A 19,242-nucleotide genomic window follows, 5' to 3' on the forward strand; every position below is an offset into this window, starting at 1 on the left:
GGAGACAAGGGTGGAGGGGCTAGAGAGGTGTCCATGACTGTCTAGTGCCAACTGTCTATTCTCCAGGCTAGGCTTCCCCAACCCAAAGTCCAATGTAAATGATCCTGTTCTGATGGGTCTTTGGGCTTGACGTTCTACATTTGTTTCTGAGGCATAAAGGAAGAATTAGATCCTCTAGAACAGTGTTTCTCAACCTTGGCCTACCTGAAGATGCGTGGACTTCAACTCCCAGAATTCCCCCCACCTGGCTGGGGGATTCTGGGAGTTGAAGTCCACGCATCTTCAGGTAGGCCAAGATTGAGAAACACTGCTCTCGAACCTAGGTAGAATTAATAACAAGGCGGAAACAGTTTTCAGGGTTTTTATCGAAACGTTAAAAACGAAACCACTCATCCTGCTAGCAGGAACCGATGACCGTTTCCTCTGCTCCACGTTTGCTCCCCTTCATTTCCAAATGGTAGCCATAACCCTCTGAGAGAAGGGTGGACCCTCCATGGAGGGTCTGTATCTGGGGACCCCCACATTCCTTTGCAAGAGCCATGGATCAGAGGTGGTATTTTACCGGTTCGGACCAGTTCATCCGAGCAGGTAGCGGAAATCGTGGGTGGCCCCGCCCACCTGTCTTGGCTCTACGGCATCCTATTTAGGCCCTTTTTTCGCCAAAAGCACATGCACAGAAGGCTATGCACACACACACACATTTGTGAACCGGTAGGGAAAGTAAATGAATACCACCCCTCCCCTGCCATGGAACAATTTTCCGCACACACCTGCAGCAGGTGAAGGAATCTATCCTATGGTCAAGAAAGAAACCAAAGTCATTAACTCTTGCTGGGCAGATTTGGGGGGTTTGAATGAAACCAGGGGGAAATCTTGCACAGCTTGCAGGAAATCAGTTCATCAATGTTGACAATTAATTTGCCTAACTGATTCAGAGGAGGGTGATATATGGGTCTTTGGATTATCCAGTATGTTTATAGGGCAAAGATGAGAGTAGATGTGGATAAGAAAAGAAGTAATTGATAGCTATACCATTCAAATGGGAGATTCCACTGTGGTGGAATATCTGACTAGAATAGAAGGGTAGAAGAGTAAAGTGCCCAGCTAGTTCCTACAGCCTTTATCTAGCTGTTCTGTAGAGCAGGGGTCTCCAACTTTGGCAACTTTAAGACTTGGGGACTTCAACTCTCAGCTTTGCTGACTGAGGAATTCTGGGAGTTGAAGTCCACAAGTCTTAAAGTTGCCAAGGTTGGAGACCTCTGCTCTAGAGAATGGAGGGAGTCCGGAGAGATTAATGCTGGGTGCAAAGAACCAGAATGTCACATGAGCAGTTCAGAGAAGTTTCTTTATTGCCTTTATTCACCTGTTTACAAGAATTTCGCCAGACTAACTGCACTCTCTTGGGAACAGCTAACAGATAAAGGTTTCAGGAGTCTGCCTTTGCCACCTTTTTCACAATCAACCAATGGAACAGTTTTGCCTTTAGAAGTTGCGAGGGCTTCATCACTGGAAGCTTTCAAGAAGAGACTCGACTGCCATCTTTCAGAAATGGTGTAGGGTCTGCGTGGGCAGGAGGTTGGAGTAGATGACCTTACAAGGTCCCTTCCAATTCTGTTAATCTGTACCTCCTCCCACAGAGCAACCAGCTTCTTTACTCCCTGATCTACTCTAGTTTGAAATTTCACAATAGTAACAGGAACCCTCTCTAGTGCCTATAAAGGTGTTAAGACTGCAGCTCTTGCAATTCCTAGCCATCATGGCCATTTAGCCATATCTGGAGGGCATTAGATTGGAGGAGGCTTTCCTAAGCCAACTGATGCAGTATTTTGTCAAGGCTAACCTATAATATGTTGTCTCCTTCCAAGAAAAGTCCTTAACAGGGTTTTTCCTGAAGAGCCCTTGGTGCTCTTTGAGCCTGGATGTTGACTTGCAGATGTTTCATTACCCAACTAGGTAACATCATCACCTCTGCAAGCCAACAATCAGAGAGAGCACCAGGACTCCATAGTTCAACTCTGAATTACAGATATTCCCTTCTATGGGGTGGATTTTTCTGCACAAAACGCATCTGCCATGAAAAGGAGTTCAGGGTGGTTTAGTGCAAAGCATGCTAATAACAAGGCTAACATGCTAATAACAGGGCTAACACGCTAATAACTTGCAGCCAATCGTCTCAGGTCTCCAAGCTGGCCAATGGCACACCACAACCAAAGAGGGGTAGCTCTTCCTGTCTCCAAAGAGCAGCCTCTGCAATGCTGGACCTCAGCTATTCCCCGTAGCTTTCAGAAATATGATATTGGCTGTGACCAATCCATTTGTGAGGATGACAAAAGTATGGGATTAGTGCAGGGGTGAAAACAGTTTACCTTCACAACCGGTTTGCAAATGTGAGCGTGCGTGTGAGCAAGGACCTTCCGTGCATGCGCAGAGCATCATAAATGGGACATGATGACGTCCGGGCGGGTGGGCGGAGCCTCCCACCACCACTGCTACTGGCTTGCCCGAACCAGATAGAACCGGCTGAAATGCACCACTGGATTAATGCCCCTAAATTTTCCCAGGTCCACCCTTCCTCATGCTCTAGCAGGGAGTGATTCCAGGGGGCAGACAGCACCACAGCAAAATCTCTACCGAAGTCATTTTTCCCTTCAACTAAACTATGATATTATGCAGAAGTTATACTGCAGGATACTGCTCAGAGGCAAAATTGCCAGTTTCTATGACTAGTTGCATTGGGGATTTTTAAGTTAACAAAAAACCCCGTGTGAAATGGGCAAATATAGCCTATTTATTTTTGCAACCATTTGAATACAGAAACCCTGTGACAAGAACTAAAAGGCAGTCCTAACTCCACCTGTCGTCCTTCCCTTGCTATAATATGCTAGATTAGGGGTCTCCAACCTTGTCAACTTTACAATTTGTGGACTTCAACTCCCAGAATTCCTCAGTCAGCACTGGCCGAGGAATTCTGGGAGTTGAAGTCCACAAGTCATAAAGTTGCCAAGGTTGGAGACCCCTATGCTAGATTTGAAGGAAATCATATTTTAAAAATGGATGACATTAAACGGCAGATCCCTCCAATTTACATACTACTGTATGTTGTTTGAGCATCTGGGATTTACTGGAAAAACTGCAGTATTCAACTAACTCCACGGCATGTAATCCATCCATCATTCTCAGTTGGGATTGAATTTGCAATAGGTATTTATTTATCCTTAAATTTGCCCCTACTTAGAGGAAGGTTTACTTCTGGGAGCATCTGTATTTCAAAAGGAAATTAGTTAAAACCTCACCGAGTCTTATATACAGGTAGTCCTCTAGTTATGACCACAATTGAGCCCAAAATTTATGTTGCTATGTGAAACATTTCTTAAGTGAGTTTGCCCCATTTTATGACTTTTTTTGCCACAATTGTTAAGTGAATCATTGCATTTGTTTAGTAACAAGGTTGTTAAGTGAGTCTGGATTCCCCATTGACTTTGCTTGTCAGAAGGTTGCAAAAGCTGATCAAATGTCTCTGGGACATTGCAATCGTCATAAATATGAGCCAGTTGCCAAGTGTCTGAATTTTGATCACCATGGGGATTCTGCAATGGTCATAAACATGAAAAATAGTCGTAAGTCACTTTTTCCACTGCCGTTGTAACTTTGAACAGTCACTAAATGAACTGTTGTAAGTCGAGGACTACCTGTACATTAAAATACAGCTGCTGCTAATGGCTGTTGTGTTCAAAGCCTAAATACTAATGTAACTTAGACAAACAACAACATATGCTAAGAACAGAACATACAAGAAGTCCTCGAGTTACGACCATAATGAAACCCAGCCCATGATGATCATAACAGTATTAAAAGAGGCTGTTCACCCGACCATCCCAATTTTACAATGTTTTTTTGCGGTGGTTGTTGAGAGAGTATTATGGTGGTTAAGCAAACGCTGTGGTTAAGTTAACCCATTGTTCATTTATTGCAAGGTTTTGGCAAAAACTGAAAGTGCCGGTTTTCGGCAAAACTTTTGTAAAATGCAAACATGTAATGACCATTGGAGCTTCAGACCTTGGTTGCAAGTCCCCTTTTTTGGGGTCTGTCATAACTTTGAACGGTTGCTGACCTACGAGTCGTAAGTTGAGGACTACCCATACGGTGCTTCTTAATACCAGATTTGTGGTGGCATCAGTTTAGTGAAAAGAAAAATCACAGCAGACAAACATAGGCTCGTTTTCCAACTTCAGGGATTTTATTTATCTGAATGGATGTAGTTTTTTTAAGTTATATACCCGTGATGACGAACCTAGGGCACGCATTCCACAGGTGGCACGTGGAGCCATATTTGGTGGCACGCCAGCTGTCAGCTCTGGCACACCAGCTGATTTTTCCCCCTTCTTGGGGAAAACAGCCAAGGGAGGCTGTTTTCACTCTCCCCAGGTTTCAGGAAAGCCCCCGACATGGATGAGGGTCGTGTACGCATGCACAGGTGGACAGGGAGATTGAGTGAGCACGTGCGAACAATAGCGCAGGCATGCACAATTTTGGCACGCCGTAAGAAAAAGGTTCCCCATCACTGTTATATACCCTCCTACTTGTTGCAACCATTTCTGCTACCTCCTCCTGCTACATCCATGGGCCCAAAGCCATTGCTGATCAGTTCCTGGTAACCCAACTCCAAAGTACAATTATGGACCTTCACACGTTGCTGATTTTGCTTTACTTCATGACAGCCCCAAATATTCATAAGGGTATATTTATATACCATATTTTTCAGAGTATAAGATGCAGCTTTTTTCCTCCAAAAGAGGGTGAAAATCTGGGGGTGTCTTATACACTGAATACAGCATTTTTGGTCTCCTGAAACCCCGCCCCCTTTGCAAAAATGGCCATACATAGCCTTTAGGAGGCTTCCAGAGTGCTCCTGGGGGCTGGGAAGAGGGAAAAATGAGCAAAAACCCGGCTGTTTTTGCTCGTTGCCCCCCCCAGCCCCTAGGAGCACTCTATAAGCCTCCTAAAGGCTATGCATGTCCTTTTTTTTGACAAAAAATGGGCCCATTTTTGGGAGGGCTGCAGAGTGCAAAAACTTTTTTGAAAAATTTGCTTCTTCAAAATCTTGGTGTGTCTTATACTCAGAAAAATATGGTATATGATATTTACACCCAGGTTTATACCATCAGCACAAAAACATAGATGTTTTTTGGACTATATTATAAGGGATTTCATTTTTGAATACATTTCCATAATACAAAGCATGTACATGCAGAATTTTAGATCCATTTAAAAATTGGGTTGAATTCTTCCCTGCTATATTAACTTCTGAATGCAGAGATTCTACTCAGTCCCCATGTTCAATATGATTTCATTCATCTGCAGCCCAGCATAGTATACAGGTAGTCCTCAACTTACAACCACAATTGAGCCCAAACTTTCTATGGCTAAGTGAGACATTTGTTAAGTGAGTTTTGCCCCATTTTACTACCTTTCTTGCCACTCTTCTTAAGCAAATCACTGCAGTTGTCAAGTTAGTAACACCGTTGTTAAGTGAATCTGGCTTCCCCATTGACTTGGCTTGTCAGAAGTTCGCAAAAGGGAATCAGATGACCCCAGGACACTGCAACTGTCATAAATATGAAGCAGTTACCAATTTCTGAATTTTGATCACATGGCAACCATTGGGTGGTAAAGGTGACAAAAGGCCATAAGTCACTTTTTCAGTGCTGTTGTAACTTTGAATGGTCATTAAACAAGCCATTGTAAGTTGTGGACTATCTCTATTACAGGTTTCCCATTGGACAGAATGAACCCAGCTTCCTTCTGAGCCAATGTTCCAAAAAACGAGTTAAAATACGGAAAGTTGAGAACAAAACAAAGCTACTGTATTTTTTGGAGTATAAGATGCACTTTTTCCCCTCAAAAAAGAGGGTGAAAATCTATGTGCTTCTTATACTCTGAATACAGCGTTTTTTGGCCTCCCAAAGCTCTGCCTCCTTCACCAAAATGGCTGTGCATAGCCTTTAGGAGGCTTCCTGAGTGCTCCTGGGGGCTGGGAAGAGCAGAAATTAGCAGAAAATGGGCTGTTTTTTTGCTCATTTTTGCCTCCCCAACCCCCAGGAGCACTCTATAAGCCTCCTAAAGGCTATGCATGCTCTTTTTGTGACAAAAAACGGGCCCGTTTTTGCAAAAAATGGGCTGTTTTGGGGAAGTCTGCAGAGTGCAAACACTTTTTTTTAAATTAACCTCTTCAAAATCTTGGTGCGTGTTATACTCTGAAAAATGTGGTACCTTATAGTAAACTAAATTACAGGCCCATCTTTCACTGTATTTTTAATTATCACTAGCAGTTGTCTTTCAGTGTCTTCCTAAGTCCAGTTATTAGTATCGATGAATCTGTTAGCGATCAAACCTGCCCATATCCTGGAGGGATTTATGTATTCCTTTGTCAATGGATCTCAAACAGGAAGGGAGGTCATCATGGGTGAATAGATTGGGTAGAGAAGACATAGAAGGGATAGTGTTAGGGTCAAAGGAGCCATTGCCCAATGGATGTGGATAATTTGTAGGATCACGGTCCCTAAGCCCTCTGGAACAACCACTACAATTTCCCATCAGGACTGTTGATAATGCCTGGCTGATGCTTAACTATTAACGTCCCTCATATCTGGAAATGGCAACCAAATGAGCAGGAAGAGCATAAGCAGGTCTATTTGAATCGGAACAGTTTTGATCTGATGTTGCTCAGCTTAAAGAAGGTGGGTGACCACATTCTCTGGAGGCAAAAGCTGTTTTCTTACGCTGTCTTTGCCAGAAATAGTTCCCTGTTTGCATTTGTTGCACTTCCAGATTATGCACGTCCCATGTTCGTTCCCCCTCTTAGGAAGTCTCTCTTCTCACTCCTTTTCCTTCCCCACTGATCCCCACTTTCCTTCTCATCTGCCATGCTGTCCTGCAGCAATATCTGGACATGCCATGGTAGAGCTGTGGTGGTGTAGTGGTTGGAATGCAGTATTGCAGGCTAATTCTGCCGGCTGTCAGCAGTTCGATTCTCACCAGGCTCAAGGTTGACTCAGCCTTCCATCCTTCTGAGATCGGTAAAATGAGGATCCAGATTGTTGGGGGCAATAGGCTGCCTCTGTAAACCACTTTGAGAGGGCTGTAAAAGCACCTTGAAGCGGTTTATAAGTCTAAATGCTATTGGTATGCCAAGTTGATCATGTTTTCTAGAGTGCAAGTTTTCTGTGAATGCAATGGAAAAACCAATCAAGTCCTTAGACTTTATTCATGGATTTGCTAGGACTGCACCATAAGTCAGGGAATGTTCTGGTGCCAAATGAGGAAACCTAACTGGGACCAGTCAGGATATGTTAAGCTGATTGGTTCCTCCTGTCATCGAAGTTTAATGATCAGAGATCAGTCACCAGAAAACACCTGGGGAACAGATGCTGGCCAATCACTGCAAATCACAGTTAAAAGAACAGCCTTCCCTGAGCTAGTATTCTCCAGATTCGATGCATCATGCAAACCAATGGAATTTGTACTTCAAGCCACTTTCAGGGTCCTGCTTTATGGAAGATCTGGCTGAAAAGATTAGTTAAAAAAAAAACCAGATTCTGTTCAAACTGGACATCTCTTCATTTTAAGGGGCATAGAGGGAATTTGAATGTGATAAAACACATGTAACTTTAAATGTGTCTCCAAGGGAAGGTCACCTTTGTATACTTGACTGCTTTGAACGAAGGCTATTTGGTGCCCTGTTCCACTTCATCTTGCTGGATATACACAATCCCATTTTGATTTGAAAGATCCAATCCTATATTTTATTCCCCATCCATTCCCGGTACTATTTTAGTATTAAGGTAATTGTAGGAGGAAGCATTGAGGTTGCCTAGCAAACAGACAGTTCTCCTCAATCGGCTACTGTAAAAATTAAGCAAGAAGTAGTTTGGTTGGGGGGCAGGGAGGGAAAATTCTTTCCTTTTCCTCCACAGTGAAGTGGGGAATAGCAATATCTGATGAAAATGTATGGTCGAAATGGATCTAGGAAAGTTGTATAGTTCTTTTGACTGCCTTGCCTGGGATCTAAATGGATGTCCACTATATTCTAGGATGAGTGAATTCCCAAAGGTGCTAGAAATTAGAACCGTTGCCTTTACATAGGGTGTAGCTCATGTGTAGAAATTGTGTGCCAACTGCAGGCTGTGATCAGTGAACCCATTACTCTGAGGCTGTTGAGCAAGGAATTGATGGTTTATTGTCCATAAAATGGATAATCTCCAATACAGCCATGTTTGAAATGAGCAGGAATCTGTGTGTTGTGAATTAAATAGACTAGGGTAATAAACATGTTTCAGTAAACAGATCTTGTTTTTATGCTTACAACAAGCCTTGTTTCATTCATTCTTTGGAAACGCACGCATTGCCTTGTTTTGTAGCTAAGGCCCTGGCTGGTAGATCACTTTTTCCTAACTGGGTTTGCATATTGCACTAAATTCCAGCTTCTTCAATTATGGTTTGTGGAATAAGCCAGAGTAAGCTGGGTGCCTACAATATTTAATTAAATAACCATTTAAAAACCACAGTGGTGAGGTTCATATAGCAGGCTAAGCTATAACTTTTACTATGCCAATCCAGTCCTATCATCATAGTTATAAAGCTCTGATAAACCATTTAAAATATCCTTACTTTGTGTTAAATTTACTGTATTTCTCAGAGTATAAGACGCACCTTTTTCACTCAAAAAAGAGGGTGAAAATCTGGATGCATCTTATACACTGAATATAGCATTTCTGGCCTACCAAAACCCCATCCCCTTTGCAAAAATGGACGTGCAGAGGGTTTGGGAACCAAAAATGGGCCTTTCCACACACACCCCCCAGCACCCAGGAGCACTCTACAAGCCCCCCAAACAGTCTGCATGCCCTTTTTTATTTTGCAAAAAACACATCATTTTTTGCCCGTCCCCCCCCCCAGCCCCCAGGAGCACTCTACGAGCCTCCCAAAGCTCTGCATGCCCCCCCCCCCTTTTTTTTGCAAAAAACGAGGCCTGTAGAGAGCTTGGTGGCCCTGCAGAGTACGAAAACTTTTTTTTAAAAAAAATCACCTCTTCAAAATCATGGTGCGTCTTATACTCGCATCTTACAGTCTGAAAAATATGGTACTTTTTATCCTACTAGGTGATGGGCCACACACAGAGATGCAGACATTCATAGACAAAATGGTTCTTGTTTATCTTCCCATTGACAAAGTGGTTATTCAATTATATGAAATACAAGAAGACAATCATTTTCCAAGGATGGGATGTTCTGCTAAGATTCCCCCCTTCAGGGAATCAATATACCAGGAGAACCATAAAACATCTGCTGATGAGCTGTGGAGATTTACAATCATCCAGATCATGGTTGTCCCAAAGGAGCTTTTTCCAAAAGGCAACTGGACTTTCTTGGTTTTTTTCCCTTTGAAAGCATTTCACTTCTCATCCAAGAAGCCCCTTCAGTTCTAACTGGTGGGGAATAGAAGGATTTATATTCTTTGCAGTCATCTGGTCACTTTGAGGATCAATTGCTAGGTCTCTGAGAATCATTGAGGCCATTTGGAGATTAATCTGTATTCTCAGAGTCACCTGAGTCAGAGTAAACAGGTGTGGAACCTTCCTGCGACTGCTTAAAGGACTGCATTGTAAACAGGAGATAGATTGCCTCCTATCCCTCCCCCTCTGTTGAGAGAGGGCTGTTCAATGTTAAAACTGCTGTTCTGATAGGATAATACAATACAATAGCCGAGTTGGAAGGGACCTTGGAGGTCTTCTAGTCCAACCCCCTGCCTAGGCAGGAAACCCTATACCGCTTCAGACAAATGGCTATCCAACATCTTTTTTAAAACTTCCAGTGTTGGGGCATTCACAACTTCTGGAGGCAAGCTGTTCCACTGATTAATTGTTCTAACTGTCAGGAAATTTCTCCTTAGTTCTAAGTTGCTTCTCTCCTTGATTAGTGTCCACCCATTGCTTCTTGTTCTACCCTCAGGTGCCTTGGAGAATAGTTTGACTCCCTCTTCTTTGTGGCAACCCCTGAGATATTGGAACATTGCTATCATGTCTCCCCTAGTCCTTCTTTTCATTAAACTAGACATACCCAGTTCCTGCAACCGTTCTTCATATGTTTTAGTCTCCAGTCCCCTAATCATCTTTGTTGCTCTTCTCTGCACTCTTTCTAGTCTCTCTACATCTTTTCTACATTGTGGTGATCAAAACTGAACGCAGTATTCCAAGTGTGGCCTTACCAAGGCAATATAAAGTGGTATTAACACTTCACGTGATCTTGATTCTATCCCTCTGTTTATGTAGCCTAGAACTGTGTTGTTTTTTTGGCAGCTGCTGCACACTGCTGGCTCCTATTTAAATGGTTGTCCACTAGGACTCCAAGATCCCTGACGCCGCCGCTGTGACGGCACAGGTTTGACCCCCCTGATATAGGTGGTACCTGGCTCAATGGCAGTAACTGTGGGAGGGATTTTGGAGTCCTAATAGACAGTCCTAATCGTACCATTATTAATGTGCAAAGGATTATTGCATTCTGGGCCTCTAATTCAGCCTTCTGCTCTATGCCAGTAGAGCAGGATTTAATGCCACTACGATAACAATGAGAGGCGTTTCTCCTGATATTTTGCCCCAATTTTTTTACCCTCTGCCTTTGGATCTGCCTTCTGGAGCAACTGAAACTCTACCGTCTTCTTCTAATGGCACATCTTTCCATTATTTGAAGAGACTTTATTGTTGGAGTTTTAGGTCATCTTCACTATATCTGCCCTTTTCCATCGTTCCTCCAGGGTTAAACATGGGCGTTTCCAGTCAGCAAGCAATGAGGGGTGGGGGAGCGTGTGAACGCTGCTGCCCGGAGTGTACATAGGACAAACCAGACGCGCGTGACTGGTGTTCTCTCCCCCACCCCCCCAGAAGAGCGCGTGGATATCGAGGGAGCCAGCAGAGGGCTCCGGCTTGCCGATTTCCAGGCTTTTGGGGGCTGCGGTCTTCCCCACTCCCCTCTTTTCTTTCGCCGGCTGTATCCGGGGTTGGGCTTCCTGGGTCGGGAGGTGGCGGCTGAAACCCGAGTGATCAGGGCATCCCACCTCCCCAAAAGAGAATAGCCGGAGCTGCTCCGCCCTCGTCCCCGTCCCCCCCCGTAAGCGAGGAGGCAGCGGGGGGCTTAAGAGGCGGCTGCAAATCGCAAATCGCAACAACGACACGGCGTTCACGAGCACCTAGAAACTCCGAGACTTCGAAGGAGAAACCTGGATCATTAGAAGATTGGGTGGGGGGTCTAGGTTCTCTCCGGTGGGAGAAGAGGAAACGCCGAAAGGACCAGCCAGAGGACGGAGGCAAAGCTGGAAGCCGCTTGACTTCCTTGGGAGAGAGTCCCGTTGAATTCAGGGTTGGAAGTTCATTTGAAAGGAGAGTATCCCATGCAAGATCCGATCGCTCATCTCTTCATCCTTGGTTCCTCCAGCGGCCAGCCATGCCCCTCCTGGAAATGCCAGAACGGCAGGTCATCAGAACAGCCCTTTTTCTCCTGCTGGATGTCCTCTGCAACTGATTTCAGAGGTAGCTTGCCTTTGAATATGGAAGCTCTACACCAGCCTCCTGACAGCGAGCCATTGACAACTTTCCATCTCTGGGTTTGAATTCTGTAAGTTTATTATACACTGTGGGAAGAAACACTTGGCCTTCAAGCCAGGGGTGAAATCCAGCAGGTTCTGACAGGTTCTGGAGAACCAGCAGTGGAAATTTTGAGTAATTCGGAGAACCGGTAAATGGCACCTCTGGCTGGCCTCAGAGTAGGGAGGGAAGACTAGATGTGAGAACCATCAACCAATGGAACAGAAGTTGCCTTTGGAAGTTGTGGGAGCTTCATCACTGGAGGCTTTCAAGATGAGATTGGACTGCTATTTGTCAGAAATGGTGTAAGGTCTCCTGCCTGGGCTGTGGGTTGGACTAGATGACCTACAAGGCCCCTCCCAACTCTGTTGATCTGTTAAAATCTGTCTGTTAGATTTACCAATTTTCTAATGCCCCCCCCCCCCCCCCCGGGCTTCATTTTTGATATTATTTCCTTATGGAAGAGAAAGTCCATTTGTACTCAGGCTCCCCGTTGTCCAGGAGCAAATTCCTGCTCCTTGTGACCCCTGTAGTCCAAACCTTGAAGTTCCTAATCTTCGGTTGCGTAACGCAGTCATGGTTCACACAACAGGCTTCTCTCTCTGTCCTGCCACTTGGCTCAGCATACCGGATGTTGTCATTTCAGGGCTGGCGATATTCACAGAAGCACCTGATCACCCAACGTCATGCAGGAAAACTATGAGAATGTGATCTCACTGGGTGAGTAGCTTCTCCTCCACCAGGACGTTGCTGCGTCATTTCTCCTGGCTCTGCTCCTAGTCTTAATCCATTGCGGCAATTTCCATCCAAAAGCTGAACGTTGAAAATAGTCCTTATATTAAGGAAGCAGATAAGCCATGCTTAACATTTTGGGGTGTGGGGCGCAGGTAGGTTGATTGAGCAATGCAGCGTAGTAAGTGAGAGTTGGTTTATTGGTGGGGAGAACTTCCTTGATTTTTTATTAAATTGTGATCTGTTTATGGCAGCATAGAAGAGACTTGGGGGGCTGCCAAAAGGAACCCTGACAGCCGGATACATTGCTGGGCTGTCCCATGGGGTGACACAAAATAGCAATAGCACTTAGACTTATATACTGCTTCACAGTGCTTTTTACAGCACTCTCTAAGCGGTTTACAGAGTCAGCATATTTCCCCCAACAATCTGGGTCCTCATTTTACCCACCTTGGAAAGATGGAAAGCTCAGTCAACCTTGAGCCAGGGAGAATCGAACTTCTGGCAGTCGGCAGAATTACCCTGCAATACTGCATTCTAACCACTGCGCCACCACGGCTCAAAAACCACAAAAGTCTATCTGGTGGTTACCTCTCAACTTATGTGACACCCCTTGCTTGAGGCTGAAGGTCCTCTGATCTAAACCATAATATTATTTGCTCTGATTGCCACAACTCTGGAGTATCTTAGAATAAAGTTCTCCCTGCTATCTACTCCTTTAATTAGGAACTGCTGGGACTTGATCTCATGAGTGCTTGCATGTAAAATCTTTGGACTCACTTAAATCTGAAGTAGTGTGTGGCTGTGGAATCAATGCAGAATATTATTAGGGCATTGGCATTGGGTTCAAAATTCCCATTTGATCATGGGGCTCATTGGGTATCCGTTAGCCAGTCCCTATTTCTTTCCAACCAGTCTCACAGATTTATTATTGTAGGTATCAAATGGAATATCTCATGTTTGCTTGCTGGAGTCCCTTGATATCAATGCAACAAGTGGTGTGCCTTTATATCTTCTGACCTGCAACCTTTATTTCTCCCTCCTGCAGCAGAGGAAATTGCAATCAGTTGGCCTCGGATAACTGCCTTTGCTGAGTCCCACAGAAGAAGAGGACTTGGGCCTGGTAGGTCTGCAGGGAGGAGGAAGAATCTCCTTGTCTCTGAATAAGTGCTCAAATTCCCTGAAACCTGAATTCCTTTCCCCTGTAATTAGAGAGCTAGTTTGGTGTAGCGGTTAAGGCACTAAGCTAGAAACCAGGAGACTGTGAGTTCTAGACCTGCCTTAGACATGAAAGCTAGTTGGTGACTTTGGGCCTATCACTCTCTCAGACCAACTCTCCTCACAGGGTTATTGTTGTGGGGAAAATAGAGAGAGAGGAAAACATTAGATACGTTTGCTGCCTTGAGTTATTTATAAAAAAAATAATAAAGCAGGGATATAAATTAAATACATTTATCCAGGACATACCAAAAACAGTTGGAGCAGGCTGCATTTTATCTTGACATTACTAGCCCGGGTTAAGGCCATTTCTGGAGTTTATCTTTGAAAAAGGAACTTTTTTTCCAGTCGTATTTTTTGTAATGCTACAAAGCGTTTTCAACCTTACAAAACATCTGCCTACATTACTATTAGGATACTGCAATAGCAGTAGATAGATTTATATACCACTTTACAGTGCTTTATAGCCCTCTCTAAGTGGTTTTACAGAGTCAGTCTATTGCCCCCCCAACAATCTGGGTCCTCATTTTACCCACCTCGGAAGGATGGAAGGCTGAGCCAACCTCGAGCCTGGTGAGATTTGAACTGCCAAATTGCAGGCAGCATGCAGTCAGCAGAAGTAGCCTGCAGGACTGCACTCTAACCACTGTGCCGCTGAGACTTTTATTGCATCTGATTTTCTTTGTAATATTTTTCTGATGTGGCTTCTTTTTTATATTTTACTTTTGCCCTCGTCAGCTACATGGACATTGTATCTAAAGTGGAAGGAAAGGCACTGTGCCAACACAAATTGTATGACCCAGAGGTGGTATTCAGCAGGTTCTGACCAGTTCTGGAGCAGAAATTTTGAGTAGTTTGGAGAACCAGTAAATACCACCTCTGACTCGCCCCGCCCCCATCTATTCTCTGCCTCCCAGCTGATCAGGAGCAAATGGAGATTTTGCGATAACCTTCCCCTGGAGTGGGGAGGGAATGGAGATTTTACAGTATCCTTTCCCTGTCATGCCCATCAAGCCACACCCACCAAGACATGACACGCCCACCAAGATACGCCCACAGAACCGGTAAAAATTTATGAATCCCGCTGCTGGTATGACAGCAACATCAGTGGATTGCAACAGCAGTTATGTCACCACAATTTATCTGAACTCAAGGCCTTTCAGGCATACTGACTTATGACTTCCATAATCCTTACCCAGCACAACTTGGATGCTCTGATGGGAATTATTGGTTTATAGGTTTATAGGTTTTGTTTTATTTATATGCCACCCTATTCCCAGCGGGACTCAGGGCGGCTCACAAACCCAAGGGGGGAAGGGAAACACAAAAACTACAAATACAAGTATTTAAAAATAACCAACAGACACACAAATCGAGAGGGGAAGGGAACTCATCAACCCCAGGCCTGCCGACAGAGCCAGGTTTTAACGGCTTTTCGGAAGGCCTGGAGAGAGGTGAGGGTCCGGATCTCTGCGGGGAGTTCGTTCCAAAGGGCCGGAGCTGCCACAGAGAAGGCCCTCCCCCGGATAGTAGCCAGATGGCATTGGCTGGTAGATGGAACCCGGAGGAGGCCAACCCTGTGTGATCTAATGGGTTTTTGGAAGGTAATTGGCAGCAGGCGGAGTTACTATCCTAACAGAATTGGAAAACATCAAGTGGAAGAGATTGAGCTAATTCAATAGGAATGTAGCCAACTTCCCCCCCCCCCCCCCCCCAGTGTCCTGTTGCTCTTGTATTTGGCTGCCATTTGGAAATAAGGTTTGCCAACCTTTTTAGCTAGCCTTTGTAGCTGTGTCTCTATAGACAACTTTATACCCAAAGCATTTTTCTTTCCTTCTCTTCAGTCATGCCCAATTCTTGCAGACTCTGGACAGGTCCCTGCAGTTTTCTTGGCAATGTTTTCCAGAAGTGGTTTGCTACAGCTGAGAGAAAGTGACTGGCCTGAAGTCACCCACTTAGCTTTGTGCTTTAGGTGGGACTAGAACTCACACTCTCCCAGTTTCGAGCCTGACGCCTTCACCACTACATGAGACAGGCTCTCCATCCAAAGCATAAGTCCAGAATAATTTAATAATAACCATGCTTTGAAAAGATTTTTCTGGCTGATTTGTACCCGAAGCAAGACATTAAGCCATTAGAGCAATTCAGCACTTTTTCCTAGCACTACCTGGATTGGTTGTCAAAGCTATGCAGGAACTCTCTGTTTGCATTGTGTCTTTGTGGTGCAGTCATGGAGTCTGAACGGAGCCAAGCACCGCAGGCTCCGTTGCAGAGCCAAGCAGTCGGCCCAAGCGAAAGTGGACTCAATGCTGATCTCCGTCGCCAGCTGGGCTTCATCCTGCAGACGGCGGGCAGGAGCCAAGTGGAGAAGATGCTGCGGGAACTGGTGAAGGAGCAGAGCCAGGAAGGGAAGCGGAAAGCAAGGAAGAAGGCACCTAAGAACCACAAAGTTGAAGGTGAGATGGTCTCCATGCAGGAACTGTGGGAATGCTGAGAATGAAGGGGGACGACACTGCAAAATAATAAGAAAAGCATCAGGAGTGGGATTCACCCAGTTCAGACCGGTTTGGGTGAACTGTATGCTAATTTTGCATCCGGTTCACTGAACCGGTTGTTGCAAGGACCGGCTGGCCCCACCCACTATCTGGTAGCAAAAAGCCCCTAGATGGTAGCAAAGAGACCCCAAAAATTATCTTCGCTTGTGCCTAGTGGTGATCTGGATTTTTGCAACCCTTTTTTGTATCTGTGAATGATGGAGCTGGTAGGAGGGCTACTCCCAAAGCCTTGAATCCCCATTCCCTCCCCACTTGGGAAGGATACTGCAAAATCCCCATTTTCTCATCAGCTGGGTCGATCAGCTGGGACAAGGGAGGCAGAGAATAGATGGGGGCAGAGCCAGCCAGAGGTGGTATTTACCTGTTCTCTGTGCTACTCAAAATCTCCGCTACCAGTTCTCCAGAACTAGTCAAAACCTACTGAATACCACCTCTGATTTGGAGTTGGTCCTGCTGCTTCTTATCTCCCTTTTTTTTAAAAAAAAAATTTATTTATTTTTTAGACAAACAAACACAAACAAAACATAAAACCATCTTCCAGTTACATATAGTGTGTCAATTGGTTACAAAACTTTTGTGCATCCTCTCCATAGTCCTCACTTACAATTTATATAAAATCTTATATTATCAATTAGTAAATATGTATGCATTATTATCATTATTAATCATTTATTTGACTATATTATTACTTCATTTTATGTGAGATATTCTGAATTTTGAATTAATTTATATTATGGCATTTCATTACATCATCCTAAATCCACCCAATGGTAGTACATCTTTATATTATATTCTGTGTCATTCCATTATCCTTGTATTGTAAGATTCTCTAGTATATTTCATTTCCATATTTTTTCATCTGACCATTGATAAAATAAATCCCATATCTTATAAAATTGTTTATCTTCTCGTTCTCGGATTTCAAATGTCAATTTACTCATTTCGGCACTTTCCATTGTTTTCTGAATTTATCTTCCTATTTCTATTCCAGCTGTTGAGGAGAATGAAGAAGAGCTGCAGCCAGAACAAGAACGTGCGGAGAAGCGGGAAGCACCCTCAAGGAGATCTATTAGCCCAGAGGAGGCTTGCACCAGCAGACATTGGTGCCTGCAGAGCATAAAGGACCAACAGCCTCATCAAGACTTTGCGGTGCATCAGCAGGAAGGGAAGAATTCCAGCAGCCAAAGGTGCCTGGAAAAGTCGGGGGTGTGGGGGGAGTGTGGGAAGAAAAGCATGAATGTTCGGGGCCACAGTATGCCCACCCCAGAGAAACCACACCAATGCACCGAATGTGGACGTTGCTTCCGGCAACACTCCATCCTGCATAAACATCAGAAGATTCACACGGGGGAGAAGCCCTACCTGTGTGTGGCTTGTGGCAAGAGATTCAACCGCAGCTCCAACCTGGTGCAGCACCAGCGTGTCCACACAGGGGAGCGTCCCTTCCCCTGCGCCGCCTGTGGCAAGGCTTTCACCCAGAAATCGGATCTAGAGCGTCATCAGCGGGTGCACACAGGGGACCGGCCATACATTTGCCAGGACTGTGGGAAATGCTTCTCCGTCAGCTCCCACCTCGACCGGCACAGGCGCACCCACCAGGACAACCCTCTGGAGAAGCCTTCAGCCGCCTCTCTGGTCCCCGCTACCCATTACTGTCCCAACTGTGGGAAATGTTTTGGACAACGTTCTGCTCTCACTAAGCACCGTAAGACTCATTCGGGGGAGCGCCCCTACCCCTGCAGCGCCTGTGGCAAGCGGTTCAGCCGCAGCTCCAACCTGGCGCAGCACCAGCGCATTCACACAGGGGAGCGCCCCTTCCCGTGTGCTGACTGTGGCAAGAGGTTCATCCAGCGTTCTGACCTGGAGCGCCACCAGCGGGTGCACACCGGGGAACGCCCGTATACTTGCGCCCAGTGCGGCCGGGGTTTTTCCGTGAGTTCCCATCTCGACCGCCACCAGAGAGTCCACCAAGCCCTCGCGGTGGCTGCAGCTGCCCACTGCTGCCCAGAACACGTGAAAGGGTTCCTCCTCAGCAGCGGGGCCAAGCAGACCCTGAAATACCAACTGTATGGTGGCAAAGGACGTCTCACTCGCAGTGGCCATTGCTTGGACTGTGGGAAAAGCCTGAGCAAGCTTCCCGCTCAGCCCCCAGGGATTGCGGTCGAGAAGCCATACAAGTGTGAGGCTTGTGGGAAAGCCTTCGCCCAGCGCTCGGCGCTGATGAAGCACCAGCGCATCCACACCGGGGAGAAGCCTTTCTCCTGCGGGGAGTGCGGCAAGGGCTTCATCCAGAAGTCAGATCTGACCATCCACCAGCGCATGCACACCGGGGAGAAGCCGTACCGCTGCGACACCTGTGGCAAGTGCTTCAGTGTCAGTTCCAACTTGCTGACTCACCAGCGCACCCATCTGGGGGAGAAGCCCTACGCCTGTGGGGAGTGTGGCAAGGCCTTCGTCCAGCGCTCGGAGCTGACCATCCACCAGCGGACCCACACGGGGGAGAAGCCCTACAAATGCAGCCTCTGCAGCAAATGCTTCAGCCGCAGCTCTCACCTGAACCGTCACCGGCGCACCCACGGCGGCCAGAAGGACTCAGCTGCTCCAGTCCCTTCCCCATTGCTTGCCCCCAACCCCCACAAGCCAGGCATTCCTCTGCCCAGCTCCGTCTTCTCCGCCTCCTTTTCCTCTCCCAGCCCTCTCCCTCCCTTACCTGCCTTCCCTTCCTCGCCTTCCCCTCTTCCCCTCCCTGGTTTGGAGCTGCCTTGGACTCTCCCCTTCCCATCCCAGGGTTTTCCCCATCCAGCCTACATGCCCCCTGCTCCAGACACAGCCCAGGCTTCTCTCACCAACTAGTTCTTCCCCTTCCAGCCTCTTCTCTTTATTCCTGCTCAATGTCCTCCTTCTCTTCTTTCTAGCTGCCCTCCCAAATCCGTTCTGGTTTTGCTTCTTCCTTCTCCTTCTCTGTTTACTGAGCTTCACTGTTCCCCTGCTCTGTTTTCACTGCCCATCCATGGGGAAGCTAGAAAGGAGAAGCCGGCAGAAACGGTGGGCGTGCATCGGTGAAGCAGGTTGCACTAGGGCTGTACAACAAAGAGGCTTGGC

General features: G+C 45.9%; 1 protein-coding gene across 2 annotated transcripts; it reads left to right on the forward strand.

The window, feature by feature from the left end:
• The first annotated feature begins 10,951 nt into the window (after positions 1-10,951).
• Positions 10,952-18,997, forward strand: LOC106539553 (uncharacterized). Of its 2 annotated transcripts, none has more exons than XM_087708603.1 (5): positions 10,952-11,666; positions 12,282-12,355; positions 13,416-13,490; positions 15,814-16,041; positions 17,132-18,997. In XM_087708603.1, the coding sequence occupies exons 2-5, from the start codon at positions 12,322-12,324 to the stop codon at positions 18,991-18,993; spliced, it is 2,199 nt and encodes a 732-aa protein (XP_087564729.1). In that variant the 5' UTR covers positions 10,952-11,666; positions 12,282-12,321; the 3' UTR covers positions 18,994-18,997. The 2 variants fall into 2 exon arrangements, with proteins under 2 accessions (XP_087564729.1, XP_087564730.1); XM_087708604.1 differs by having other exon boundaries at positions 10,952-11,581.
• The last annotated feature ends 245 nt before the right edge of the window (positions 18,998-19,242 follow it).

The sequence above is a fragment of the Thamnophis sirtalis genome, unplaced genomic scaffold, assembly GCF_051295495.1.
Source record: "Thamnophis sirtalis isolate CommonGarterSnake01/CBP01778 unplaced genomic scaffold, rThaSir2_p1.2 scaffold_3, whole genome shotgun sequence".
Classification (NCBI taxonomy): Eukaryota; Metazoa; Chordata; class Lepidosauria; order Squamata; family Natricidae; genus Thamnophis; species Thamnophis sirtalis.